This window comes from Sprattus sprattus (genome assembly GCF_963457725.1).
Source record: "Sprattus sprattus genome assembly, chromosome: 10".
NCBI classification, from domain to species: Eukaryota; Metazoa; Chordata; class Actinopteri; order Clupeiformes; family Clupeidae; genus Sprattus; species Sprattus sprattus.
The window spans coordinates 27,837,690-27,852,986 of NC_137908.1; the positions used below are offsets into that span (position 1 = coordinate 27,837,690).

The following is a 15,297-nucleotide window of genomic DNA, read 5'->3' on the forward strand; positions in this document are numbered from 1 at the left end:
TGACCATAGATAGGTCAGTTTGATGTATTATTTCATTATCTGTTTCATGGCCAACTGTCTTGACTCTTGAAGAAGAACAACTAACGTGAACTTCCCAATAAGTTACATTCCAGTCAGAGTACGTTTGTGTTGCAGCGAAAGAATGCATAGGGAATGCGTTTTTATTTCTGTGACATATTTCAGTGCACATGATGATGTATATTGATTGCGGTTGCATACTTTTTAAATAATTCGCATTTGTTGACAGAAGCCATGTTTTTCAGGACAGCAATTGGATCAGCGTAGATTGGTTGCTTGACTGAAGCATTCATCCGCACCTCTATTTTACTTAATTGTCACACAGAACAGGAACACTTACACTGTAGTTAAACTGGTCTTTGTGAAATCTCTCACAGATTTGACTTTATTAATTACATTTGTGCTGAAGCACAGCTTATATTGATCTATGTTGATGATGATAAATAGGTATGTGTTGGTACACAAACTGTCATCAGCTGATATGTCCCTCAACATTAGTTGGGAATGGCACACTTTCACATGAAGACAGGATCTGTACTTGATTGGCTTGCATGCTTTTTAGAAGCATCTCAAAGTTTGTAAATACCAGCTTTACATTTTCATATTTGCATATTTTAGTTTATGGTATAAAAGTTTAAGGAATGAGGCTATACACTATTTAGCTACTTAGTACAACTACTGCTCTGTTTCCTTACCAAAAGCACAATCTACTTAACACATAACTTTGTACAAAGTGATATGCCTGTTTTAGGTCTATTTTTCTATGTCCATTCATTACACCACAACTATGCATCAGCGGAACAACAGTTCTTCTGACATAAATGGTACTGTAAGAGAGGTCCAAATATAGACAGCAAAAACGAGATTTTATGTAATTATAAACAGGAAAATCAGTTTTTTAAAAACGTATTACCATCATTGATCACTCTTGTATCATTGTAACATTGTTATATTCTTTTATCATTTTCACATTAAGGTTAACTTGTGGCATAGTTAAGTTCATCTTGACTGACCAATGGCATATAGAACATCATTACAGTAGTCATTATGAAAGATTTGTTATGTACTTAATTTACAGCTGTATACCATTTCAATACTGACTTTTAATCAGTATTGCTACTCATTGGAAAATTAATATAATGAAGAAGTAATATCTCTGAAAAGGTGTCTTTCTTTATAATCTTGTGAATCTATGATGTGGAACATTCTTAAACACCATTAGGAAAAGGCCAATTCTAGTCACTACCTTTTGTCATCCTCGAAAAGGATTATTGAGCTGGTAACTGCAGGACTCTCAGGCGGTTAACGTGGGGATAGTGCTTATTGGATTGGATTACTCCGCTGTAGATCAAAAAGCCATGGCCAGATCCATTCTTAGCAGTGCTGTAGAGTCTGCCTTACAGACAGACAACAGATAATTCCCCAAACAGTGATTATTGCATCCACAATCACAAAGCAGTGAAACTAATTATGTCACTTTCTCTGTCCCTCCCTTGCCTCCTCTTCAGATTACCCTTTCAGATTGTATGGTGGGACCTTGACATCTAAACTGATGAGGATCTACTGATTTTACAAAGTGAAGTCCCTTTTTCTCAGTTGATAAGGTATGAACCTATTGATTTTCATTGTTGAGCCAAATTTCCTGATCACAAACACCAGTTCTCTCAAGTAACTCTTTATTTGTCTAGTGAGTATATATAATATGTAATCATGAATTGATTTTTAAACCAGGATGAGAAATGATCCATGTATTTTATAGATTTAAATGGCAATACTAGGCACTTTTCAACTCAAGGTTCTCTGGTCACTACCCAGGTAGCGCGACAACTTCCAGGAACGGGCCCCTAACCACCCCTCTCAAACCCTTCTGTTTACATTGTGATGTAGGAACTACAAGAGTTGATGGTAGCCTTGGCTATTTGATCGTGATGTCAGTTCGATATATTTTTCCAGCGGCAGCTCCAACATTAGACCGCTAAAACAGAGAAGGTTTAGAAAACGTTAGGATTACCCCAAGGTCGAGTCTAGGGATGCACCGATCCGATATTTGTATCGGTATCGGTGTCGATATTGAAGACATTTCTAGATCGGGTATCGGTGACAATTAAAAAAAAAAAAAAAAAAAAAACTTTTTTTTTTATGTTTATGTACTGTATATAGTAGTGATGCGCGAGAGGGCGTTATTTTAACACCCGCCCCAACCCGACCCAAGACATTTTCCAAACCACCCCGCCCGACCCGTGGGGAATTCTGAAGCGGCCCGCCCGACCTGCCCAATTTGACCCGCAAAAAAATAAAAATAATAATAACAACAAATAAAATAAAAAGCCTGGGGCTGAGGGTTATGCCTAATTTAACACGTAACTAAATGAGAAGGATTTGCGCTAAATTCGCATTATTGTGAAACTTCAACGGCAGGTCTACATCAAACAACAACAACGACAGCTTTACGCAATTATTTATTGAAGAACAAATGCGTGGAAGACATAGCCTATGTCTATCTATGATGTTCCCACAAACAGACACATAGCGCAGGCAATAATAACAGATTTGATGTACCTGTTTTATGCCCATCATATTTGTACAGCGCCTCACATTGAAGACACATGACGTAGTCTGCAATGGTGTCATCGGACAGCACGACTTGTCCAAATGTTTCCCGCACCTTGCTCTTTTGGTAGGCTTTCCGTACAACCTTTGCATCGCCTTTTTTAATCTTCTCTCTTATTAAGTCAGCCATTATTGGAGTCCTCCTAGAAGTTTTGGCGGTGCAAACAAAAACTACGGATGGCGTGTTGGGATAAACTAACCGCAGCTGTATCTTAAACTATACCATTCTAAAAGGTAATCATAATTTTACAAAATATAAAGTATAGAATAAAATGTGAGGTGGACACCCAAGTTATGTAGCCTAACTCAGACGACTAGCAGAAGTGGGAGCTTTGAGTGCAATAACTTTGTGACAGTGGGATGTAATTGATAAGTTCTGTAGGCTAACGCAAAATTGCGATTTCACCTATGTATTCCAAAAGTTCCGGTTTGCGGGTTTTGACTATTTTGACCCGCCCCAACCGAACCCGCGATACTTAGAGAAAACTGCTACCCAACCCACCCGGCCGGCGGGTGCCCGCGGGTAATTGGGTAACCCGCGCATCACTAGTATATAGGTAGTGTATTGAGTGCACGTTGCTATGAGTAGCGATTAGCATGCTAAGCGGAGATTTATAAATGTCCTGATATTGATTCGCTGTAATGGAGATGGGTTCATCCTGTTAAGATTTCGACTGGATGAGCTATGAATGAGATTCATGTTGCCTTGTGTAATGTCCACAATTATATGTATCGAGTAATATTAGTTGTGTAATTGTTATCGTGTAGCAATAACTAAGTAATTCAGTGCAGTGCTAATTAGTCCCCATTCTCATTGCAGACACACACATAGGATCACATGCATCGTCATGTAATGGAAATTGATGAATGCACATTAAAGGGAGATAAAGAATACTGCTTTGGTAATCGTGGGTCTTTTAACAGACTAGAACCAGCAAATACATTGACAGGTCACCATGCTGAGCCTCTACAATGTAACGTAAAAGTTGACACTAGCGGATATATGATTGCTAACTAATATGAACACTAGTGCTAGTTAGAACATACATTATTTGTGATAATTTTTAGCCTATGTTATGAATTGATAGTGATGACTAGACATGATGTTAATTAGCAAATGAGCAAAAAATGCACCAAGATCTCATGTCATGCACTCCTCATTTCTCCCTCTCGCACGTGTGGTCACACACATACACACAGTTACCATAGTTTTGCGCATTTTTTTTTTATATCGGTATCGGATCGGTATCGGCCAATACTAAACCTCAGGTATCGGTATCGGAGGTGAAAAAAGCGGATCGGTGCATCCCTAGTCGAGTCAGCAGTTGAATTTTGCTGTTAATCTGCTAACACTTGATTAAATGGCTTCATGGAAGCTGTTATTACAACCCCAAATCAGAAAAAGTTGGGACGGTATGTTAAATTTAAATTAAAACTGAAAAAAGTGATTTGGGGATTCTCTTCGACCTGTATTACATTGAAAACAATACAACAGCACTTTATTTGATGTTTTACATCATGAGTTTTATAGTTTTTTCAAAATAAAAACTTAATTCAATTTCGATTCTTGCAATATATTTAAAAAAGAAATTGGGACAGTAAAGCATTTATCACTTTGTAATGTTGCCATTCCTTTTCACAACACTTAAAAAGACGTTTAGGGACTGAAGACACCAAGTGAAGAAGCATTTCAGGTGTAACTTTGTCCCATTCTTTCTGCCAACAAGTCTTGCCAACTTAAGGTGTGCAACGTTGCAAGGTCTTCGTTGTTGTATTTTGCGTTTCAAAATGTGCCACACATTCTCTATTGGGGACAAGTCAGGACTGCAGGCAGGCCAGTCCAGAACCCGCACACCCTTCTTCCTCAGCCATGCCTTTGAAATGTATGCAGAATATGGTTTTGCATTGTCTTGTTGAAATAGGCATGGGCTTTCCGAGAAAGGATGACGTCTTGAAGGCTGCATTTGATGCTCCAAAATCTCTACTTTTCGGCATTTATGGTGCCATCACAGAAGTGTAAGTTACCTTTGCCAGGTAACCTTTGCTTTTGGACTTGTTGCTGGTAACAGTCTGGATGGTTCTTTTCTTCTTTGGTTCGGAGCACACAGTGTCCATTTCTTTAAAAAAAATACCTGAAATACAGATTCGTCTGATCACAATACACGTTTCCACTGTGTGATGTTCCATTCCAGATGCCTCTGAGCCAGAGAAGTCGATGGCGCTTCTGGACACGGTTAACATAAGTTTTCCTTTTGGCACAGTAAAGTTTTAACTGGCATTTGTGGATGTAACTACGTATTTTAGTGCTTGATGCAGTGCCGTCTGAGGGATCGGAGATCACGGTTATTCAGCTTAGGCTTGCGCCCTTGCCCTTTGCGCACTGACATTCCTCGAGATTCCTTGAAACTTTTAATTTTGTTATGCACCGTGGAGGGTAAAATATCCAGATCCCTTCCTATGTTTCTTTGAGAAACATTGGGCCTCATTCTCGAACGCAGTTAAGAAGAAACTTACGCAGTTTCAGGAACAAATCTGGAATTATAATGATAAATACTAATAATAAATACGAGAATATTTGTATAATTTAAAATTTCGTTTCACATTTATAGTCATGATTCTACGAGGCATTGTGATGTCCTAAAATAAATAAAATATTTTCTTAAATTGGTCTTTCAAAGACCGTAAGAAGATATTTAAGAAGACACTTAAGAATATGTTTGAGTGTTTGTATTTAAACATTTCAATTATTTGCTCAAGCATCTGTTGGCAAACTGGCGATCCTCGGCCCATCTTTGCTCCTAAAGGACTAGGCCTTTCTTGGATGCTGCTTATGTACCAAATCATGATTACAATGACCTGTTCACATCACTTGTTTCAAATCACATCATTTTTATTTTATTACTACCCCTTAATTGCCCCCGTCCCAACTTTTTTTGGAATGTGTTGCAGGCCTGAATGGCAGGAATGGATTTATATTTACAAATCAAATGAAGTTGACCAGACAAAACATGAAATATCTTGCGTTCATACTGTCTGCAATGAAATACAAGTCAAGGTAAATTTTTAAATCACTGCTTTATATTTTTTATTTGCATTTTTCATACCGTCCCAACTTTTTCTGATTTGGGTTTGTACTTGATAAATGAAGATACCAGCACCACTGTTGAGTTGTTAATTCAATTATATTTCAGCTGACGCTTGTTTACATGTTCAGTCAGTGACCTTATCATGACAACTAAAAATGGCACTTGTTGTCTTTCATTCATGTTGAGGTTAACCAATAAGCGTCAACCACTACTTAGCTCAGAAGCACTTACCCCGAAGTAGGTACTTATTTCGTCATCTAAAATGATCCTGAAATATGTCCTTAAGGGGCAGTTCCTCCAGTGGAAAAGCACCTGTTATTACCTTAACGTGCTCTTGTACCAGGTTCCTCTTGATTCTTTTTCTTAGTCATGCTATTACTACAGGTATTCTTTCAATTCCTTGTTTATTAGCAAGCACAAAAGACTGATGGCAGTTCTACACAAGAATAGTATAATGGAATCTTCGGCCTCCTGAAGAGCACACAAAACTGCCTGTTTAGACAACACAGAAGCAGTATTCCATTCAGAATATTTTTGCTAAATTACAGCAGGGTAGCCTGGAGATGCAAGTGTCCGTTGCTTTATTAAAATGTTATTCAGTAATCCACAGCATCCAAACAAAAACAAAGTCTCCCAAGTTAATGTTAGTGTACTAAAAGATAATATATATGTTTAGGTGTAGAAATTGATGACTAGCCATCATCTGTACACACAACAACAACTGCATCTCTGAATTTACTGACGTGTTAAAGACCTTCTGAATTCATGACAGCGTCCTGTAGCGGTGGACCATGTTGGGAAGGTTACTTTTGAAATGTAATACAGATTACTAGTTACCCTGTTAAATTGTAATTAGTAATTTTATTATTTTTAATTACTCCACCAAAGGTAACCTATTAAATTTGATTGCTGCTGACGAGAGGCAGTGCAAACTCAAACAAGAGAACCTATCCAGAACATCGCTCAGAATTTGAGCACATACTGCCGAATGAATGGATGCAAAGCAACAGAATGAATGTTAATTCTCCATATAAGCTTTTAAAGTTTATTACCGAAAAGAATATATTCAGGTAACCTCTTTTGTAATCACCAACTTCTTAATAACTAACTGTAATTTAATCACATATTTGTAATCATGAACTGTAACGCATTACAATTACATTAATTTTGTAATTGAATTACGCAACACCGAATGAGACTTGTTACTCTCAACTCTGGTGGTGGACAATGGCAGTGGTAGGCTAATCTAGAAGTTCACTGAAGAGCCTAAAATATTAATTCTCTCAAGTCACTGATTAGCCCTCACTCAGATTAAAAACCACATAAACATCAGCAAGTGGCAGAACCACTGGCTATGCCTCAAGGTACTGCATCAAATGTGACGTTTAATGTGGCACAGTCTGAGTGCGTTCCTTGTGGTTTACACTTGCTAATACAAGAGCTGGATCGTGAAGAAGTAAGCACATATATTGCTAGTGTTGTTAGTATCGTGATGCACACAATTTAAAGGACTGTGTGGGTAAGTTGAGTGGGTGTCGCATCTCAGTTGTGTGGGCTGTCAGTGTCAACCGCAGCAGAGGCCTGATAGGCATTTGTGAAAGCCTCACAGAATCTGCAAGATGGGAGTCTTTAGATAATATGCGATTTCATTTTATATGTATATGTCATTTAGCAGATGTTTCTATTAGAAGTGATTTACATTTTTGTGTGTGAAGCCAGGGCGTAGGTTTGCATAGGGTTGGTAGGGACTAGTCACGACCAAAGTTTGGGAAAGACAAAAAAGTCCCTACCAATATTTTGTTAATTTGAGAAAAAAATATTTTGCACAATATATTTGCAAACTCATTCGTATTATTATCAATACAATGTTCGTCGCCCAGAAGAGTTATAAATACATTTCTAAGTTTTCCAATGCGCCCTCGAGCCTGTGAGACAAGATGCTGTCATTTAATTGGCTGAAGTGGCAGAGTCAGAAACACTCAGTGAATCCTGAAAGAGTGCTGCTAGTAGTCTGATACGGTAAGCTACTAAATACGCCAGGAAATAATAACGCTTCATATCAGTATTTCGTTTGGTCTCAGCATTGATATTTTGACCCTTTTGTGGTCTGTAGATAGGGAAAAGACATCTCAAAAGAAAAGAGATGCTAGAAGTGTTTTCCACCCATAGAGGAAGGAGCTATCAAAAAGCCCAGGTCGCTGTTAGTTAGTCGGAAAACTACCCACACTGCGAAGCTGCTAACCCTAAATCGCCACCCATTGTGCAATGGAAACGTGTTTTGAAAGTTGTTAGTGTGTAGAGCATGTCATTTTTGCTTGCATTACATCTCGTATTGTTGAAGCCAGAAGGATAAGCTACCCTACCTACCTAATTAGACCATGCTAGTTCAGTCTAGTACCAGCAGCCTAGCAACTCATAATGAGGATGACCAGATGTCTTTTTACCTGGGCATCTCTTTTCGAGACCTAAAAAATGCGTCCGGCCGGGATTCTGAAAAAGTCCAGGATTTTGCCTTAATAACAATCTAGTTATTACGTCCTTACAAGTTTTGGAAAGGGTATCACCCTTCTTCCGCTAGCTCTGACTGTAGAGAACTGTCATTGGTGGACCGCTTTCCCAGTGTTGTCAGATAGGATAATCATCCTCCAAATATGATAATTTTGAGTCTCTGATAAGATACGCCATTTCCAATCTGGCAAAACTAAGCACCTTGCAGCATCCACTAGTTGCATCGTTTACAAAAGTACATGACATCCAAAAATTCCGTTGCGGGAGAGGAGTCGAAGTGTCTCTTTTTCACAAACTCATATCTGGTCAACCTATAAACTGGTAGGCCTATATGATCCCTAGGCAGTGGCGCAAAAAGTGGGTATGCGCTGTATGCGGCGCATAGAGGCGCCGCACCATGGGAGCGCCAAAGCGATGGTAAAAAAAAAAAAAAAACATGTTTGGGGTATTTTCTATATGTAGCTGCTGTTGTGCGTTTCTAAATCATTTCTGCAATTCCTTAATTTTATAACATTTTAGAGGACTAAACAGGCTAGAGTAGGCGCCTTATCTCTTAAGATTCCATAATAGAATTTTGACATAGAAGAGGGCGCGTGAGGCCGTGACCGCTAAACACACAAGCAGTTCGAACTAAGCTACGAGTAGTGAGTTGGTTGGATGGAAGATGGATAAAGCAAAAAAGCTGTTGGGAGCTTTGGGAACAGAAAATGAAAGAGGGAAAAGGAGAAGACATGTCAGGGGATGCGACAGCAATTAAATAAGTGGATGGTGAAAGGCAACAGGTAGGTTTTAAGGTGACTTTACGTTTGTGCTTGGAGGCTTGCAATTAATGTTAACAGCAGGCTAGCTAGCGTTTGCTAACATAGAAATGTAGCAGCCAAATGGGGGTTTATGGCTAGCTTAAGCCTCATCAGTTAGGCTGATGATAGCTACATTTAGATTTTGGTTAAACCCCTACTGTACCAATCCCATGTATGACACATCTCAATTTTATTAAGGCAAAAATAACAACTGGTAAATATAAGGTGGCAGAAGGGCTCTGGTAGCATTCACAGTAACTAACAGGAAGCTGGAAACGTAACTTGGTTACCATGGTTACCATTAGCTGTTCATGTCACTGATCTCAAAATAAAATGTTCGTTTTTTTTTAGATCAGTGGTTCATGTTAGCTGTGCTGTCAAACATACAGGCTATCTGTTGGCATGATGCAATACTAGATGAATGGGCAAGTGCAAAGGCACGGCGTGTTATTATTTAGTAGCAACTAAAGAGCACTCTAGAATATTTTGGTAGCAGCATTGTTACACAACATCACCTTTAAAGATCTTTATTTGCAGGCTTACTCTTGCGTTTTAAGGCATTATGTTGCAATGGTTATCATTATAATGTTAATGTTTGCAACTGTTTATTATTTACTAATATATATATTTGTGTGTGTGTGTGTGTGTATACTGTATGCACCATAGCGTACCATTACCATTATGGTAGGCATGCAGTGACTGATATACTTTAAAATAAACCTTTATTATTTAGTAGTGCAGGTTGAGGAACAAGCAGCTGGACCATCAGGGCTTCAGATGAGGTCTTACTCATGTTTGAGATATCCAAAAAGGACAACAAAAACATGTGATGTCAAGAAATGTGGAGAACGTTTTGTTTTTTATTTAAACTAAGGGTTTATTATTCTTATTATGTTTAAATCAGTTCCAGGTTCCACAAGTTAGTACACAAATGTTAATATATTCTAATAAAGTTTGCCTGTTAAATATAACATCAACTACATTTTTTTATTTATGTTGGGGGTGGGGGGGTCTGCCAGGCAGTGTCCCTACCAATGCTGAGACCAAACCTACGCCCTTGGTGTGAAGCCAGTTGAGTATGATTGACAGTCCTTGGTGGCAAAATCACACAGAAACAAAATATAACTAAAATGTGAACTGACATAATACTTAAAAGCCTTGTGATGGGGGCAAGTGAAATTTCAGTATCCTTCACACCCTTTGAACAACATGGATTTCTTAGTCAGTCAATGAACTCTTCGGTCAACGGTATCTTTTTTGATTCTTTTTGAAGTCGCCTGGGAGCAATGTTGAATGAATTAACGCTAGTTTTCAGCTCACTTGCTCAACTGAACCCTTGTCAAGTCAGCCAATTTTCGTCGACCATGCGAGCCAATAGATGAAGGGATATCAAATAACTATGCGGGGGAATTTACAGTGGCATGACGAGAGATATTTCCGAAATCGCCACACTTCCTCAAGTGTGCTCAATGAAGTTTTGCCATCTTTGCCACTTACATTGTTAGCGTCATGTTCTCCGCAAGATAACGCAGAATGTCTAGGGCTCGAGTGATTGACCCGGATCCTCAGGGTTTCCCGCACACGTCAGTTGATTGAAGTTAGTAGTTCCTCCTTAAAGTTTTATCTCAGAAATCTGCCATTGCCCCGAATGTATGTAACGAAGAGCGCCATTGGGTATACTATGGATTGCCTCTGTCAAAACAAGGGGGATTTAGCCGAACTGACGCTCGGCCATGCTCGTTAGGAATTTACAATGCATCGATGTTAATAAAACATGCGGTTTGATATGTGTCGATCAATGAAGTATTCCTGTTAACCACCTTAAACGCTGCCTGCTGTTTTGTTACATTGTAGCGGAAAGAATGTCGGAAAGGGCCGATGATGACGTCAGGGGGGAGCAGCGCAAAGCGGCCAGGCAGCTAAAGCAGCAGCTCCAGCGGGGAGAAGCCTCCACAGCAATGGCGACTGGTGCGGAGCGTAGATCCCTGCCTAGTCCAGAAATCATACTGGGACAGCCTTGGAGCAACTGGGTCGATGCTGTCAAACTGCACGGGATCGACGGTGAGTAGTCGTGCGCGAATAGCCGATTTGTTTATATAAACAGTACACGAAGATCGACAGCTTTTGCTGATTACGTGCAGTTAGGGAACATTAACAAACGCTACTGGTAGCAACAGCACGGGCAAGCAAGTGTAACTATTTATCTAACTGAATCTGATCGCCTGTTTTATGTGCAGATTCGGAGGAAAGTTTGAAAGAGTGCGGGAAAAATCGAGAAGCCATGCGGCTCTGCAGAGACGGTGAGTGCTTTACTGGGCAAAGGTGTGTGTTTGTTTTGGTGCTTCGCACATTTAACCTGCACCGGCGGCTCTCTGTAAAACAAGTGCATCATACTTACAGACGGGCCTAATTGACGCACTGCAAGCACAAGTTACAAAATATGTGATGGATTTGTTCACAGTGTATTTAAAAAAACCTATGCCCTGCTATTTATCAAGGAGTGGAACACTATACTGACAGCAGCAGTTTCAAACTTAAAACTGTAGCCAAGGTGTCACAAAGCCTGTCAGTAGGACGCCAGTTGTGTTATAAGCAAAAGTTTTCACTGACAAGCAAAAAAATCAGCAAATTAGTTTGTTAGTTTTTAATCCTACCCAGAGGAAGACCTTTTATATTTAACCAGACCTTATAAATAGGATTTTATATGTCAAAAAAGCCATTCAGTTTAAAAGGTGTTTAAATGTGTCCTTCATCTGTTATGATGGGGAAGTGGTGCAGCGCTTTGTTGGCAGACATAGATGCATGTTGGCCTTTGTGATTTCTTAAAAGGGTACACAATATCCCCCCCCCCCCAACACACAAACCCATGCACACAAAATAATCTCAGACATGTATGTATCTAACATGGAAAAAGGTTTCGACCAGCAATTCCATAATGTTGGAATTTAGTAAGGTTGTTCAAATGCATTATTTTAAACTGCTATTGGACAATGACGGGTGGAATTCTGGAATTCTGGGGGTACATTTTAAACCATGTTGAAACATTTATAAAACTGTGGACAAGATCAAACCTCTCATAATAACAGTCAGATAATGTTGCCCATGTCAGGCCCTTCAAACATGTCTTCCTCCATTACTCTGGATGGTCTGGGTACAGTTGGGGTGGTTTCAGTGGAGGGTTATGGCATCATTGTATGGGAGGGAGAAGAAATACATTTGTAAAGAGACACGTGGCATTAAAAGCGCCATCAAAAAACTATGAATCACATAACATTTTGAATGAATCACGCACTGATATGACTGCATCCAGGTAATTAGTGGTACTGTGAGTCATTGCGTGTTCTTAAGATGTACGAGGTGATTCATGTGGTTGAAGTAATTCATGAACACCCACTTTCCCATGCCAGGAGTGTGCTCCATACTGGCATCTCCATCAGGAGTCCTGAGCTGAGAGGAGAAAGAGGTTACATACTGTACTTGCCATGGCACTTATCTAACCATGCATTTGCACCGGCAAACAATAGAGGCAGTGTGTGTTTGCTGCGGCGACATTGCAAAATTCTGAGCAAATCATTTGAATCCTAGAAGTCTCTCAAAAACTGTGGCAAGGCAGAACCTGTCTGGTTTATCCATCTCTCTTTCGCTCTCTCTCCCCCTCCCTCTGCATTTCTGTCTCTCTGCCTTTCTGTCTGTCTGTTTGTCTTTATCTTTTTCTGTTAGGCATGCTTTCTCTTATCTCCATGAAGTGGTAGTGGTTAAGGCACACCGATCTGTTGTCACAGGATGTCTGTCTTCTGGCTCTTTGAAGGTGATGAGTTCTTCATTTTGAGAGTGTCAGCTCTGGAAGCTGTTATTCCCTGGAGGTGCCTGAGGTGATGAGGGTTAAATAATGCATCGCTGCACACTCTTCCCGTCGTGCGTCGAATTGGCGTCCCAGAACGTTCTTGTTTCGCTTTCACTTTCGAGATGTTTTGTTTTGAAAAAGGCAGGCAGGCAGGCTTCCCTGGGAGCTCCATGAGCGGGAAGGGATTGGCAAGTTACGGACCCGACGTGCGTGTTGTGGTAGCCACAGTGCTCTGATCCTGTGGCGTAATGCCCGAGCCTGTGAATTGAGGAATGCTACACCTCTTTGTCTCTGGATGATGAACATCTAGCATTAATCCAGTGATTCGTGCCAAACAGGAATTGCCTAAGTGTTTTTGCAAGTATTTTTTTATATATTTTTTTTTAACTCATTTAGGTGATCGGAAGGCCTGAGTGGCGAAATCACCTCTGTTTCAAATCACAGTCCCGTTTTTTTTAAGTTGGCTACGTGGATGATGTTTGCCAACGTGTGCCTACCGTGTCTGGGATCCCACTCCTCAGTATTGGTCGTTCAGTTGGATCCTGGATGCTGAAATGGGAACGTTCTCATTGACCCTCCATGGATGACTACACCTCTGTTGTGACTCACTCTCTCTCTCCCTCCCTCTCCTTTCCCCCTTGTTCGTACAGACGTTCTCGTCTCCCACACACAAAGGGAGACATGAACATACACACGCTCTAACGTATCTACACGCAAATACACACTCACTCAGGCACACGGCGGACACACACTCACACGACCCCCCCTGAGCACAGTTATCTGTGGAACGTGACTAAAGGACTGGCTCATCGATGAGTTAGCCAGTGCTAGGTGTGATCTCATTGATTATTCCCCACTAGTTGGACGGTGTGGGCATGCTGTCAGGCGGGCAGGAGGCAGATGAAGAGGAAGAGCTGGGAGGCTGGACACCAGGCTGGAGAGAGTTGGAGCGGGTGGGGTGGGGGGGTATGGGCTGCCTCCCTCTCTGCAACGGCCACGCTGCTGGCTGCTGCTCTACCCAGATCGTTCATCACTGACAACGAGGGGACGGTGAAATTATCTGGATTTTCTCACTCGCGCGGGCCTTCCTCTCTTTCTTATTCTTTCTCTCGATTTCTCCCTCGCGTTTGTACTCTCCTCCCATCAGCTAGATAAAAAAAGTAAAATGGCCCTGGTTCACGTGAAGAACAGCTGGCTTTGTTCTGTGAGGTGCGTGTGTGTGGACAAATTCACCTGAAGGATTTGGAATTGTGCAAATTCTGTCCAATACCACAACATTACTATGTTGCTATTCTATTTGATTATGTATGAATGATTTAGCCCCTTCTAGTATACATATTTTAGTTTTTGTTCATTTTGTAGGCTATTTATTTTTTCTTTTAATGAACCATCTCCCGTTCTGTGATGCAATGGTAGGCCTCTAAGAACCGATGCCCCACTTAAGTGAGTATCAGATCATTTGCATTTGATAGTCATTTGCGTTCTCGGGGGGGGGGGGGCATTTTCGCATCCTCATGACACTGTCCAAGCTCTGGCGTGGGGACCAAGAGAAGTGCTCAAGTGCTGCCATGCCTGAGAGCAGCCAAGGTGGTATTTGACATGTTTTTGTTGAGTGGAGCTGGACAATTAGCTTGCGTTGAGAGCGGGTCATTTCAGTGGCTAATCCTCAGGCTGACGATGATTAACAGAAGAGCCAAGGTAAGCTTGGGTAAAGACTTAATGGTGTCGGGGAGGTCCCACGTTCTGGAGGGTCCTCAGGGCTCTGTTCGGAGGTGCTGGCAGCCGGTGGATGAGCCTGCCGCCACTCAGCCAGCCTGTTAATTACTCTGCGTAATTTGCAGTGCCTCTTCAGATGACTGCGAATGTTGGTAGGGGTTGTCTTTCAGCTTGCATCTTTTTGTGCTATGGGGAGATTCTGGTTGTGGATAGTGGCCATTGTAAGACCCCACACTCTTTATTCAGCAGTTTAACTTTATTTCTGTCTGTAATGACCTTCTAATAACATAAATGAATGAATCCTGCTAATGTCATTAGATTCAAAAATAAGCAGTATCATGTCATGTACCAGTGATGGTACAGGTGATTGGTGACCCATTATTCTGGATGATTAATACTGCATGGTTATTGCTTAAACATGCTTATAATGTTTTATTCTAACTAAATCAGGCAGAACCCAGGCAAGAAGCTATGACACCCAGGAGTCAGATACTTATTACCCCAGAAAAGGAAGATTCTGTTTTTATGTCTTTCTTTTTTTTCTCCTGTGCTTACATGCACCTCTGGCAGAAGAGCTTCCTTTTCTTTTGGCAGGAACTTTTCCTTTGCTCCACAGCCCATGGAGGGGCACACTCCAGATATGAAGACTGAAAACTTGCTGCGTTTCGCAACATGTTCCTGTGTGCTAAACCTCTGAAATACACCAGAATTTAAC

The 15,297-nt window shown here is 40.7% G+C and overlaps 1 protein-coding gene across 2 annotated transcripts in view; it reads left to right on the plus strand.

Moving 5' to 3' along the window:
• Window positions 1-15,297, plus strand: part of atxn7 (ataxin 7) — a 30,906-nt gene that overhangs the window by 380 nt on the left and 15,229 nt on the right. The window contains exons 2-4 of one of the 2 annotated variants that reach the window (XM_080845427.1): window positions 1,527-1,622; window positions 10,877-11,083; window positions 11,260-11,322. In XM_080845427.1, coding sequence (XP_080701553.1) covers window positions 10,885-11,083; window positions 11,260-11,322 — 262 coding nt within the window. In that variant the 5' untranslated portion in view covers window positions 1,527-1,622; window positions 10,877-10,884. Of the gene's footprint in view, window positions 1-1,526; window positions 1,623-10,509; window positions 10,620-10,876; window positions 11,084-11,259; window positions 11,323-15,297 lie in introns of those variants that run through there. The other variant, XM_080845428.1, reaches the window with a different exon arrangement.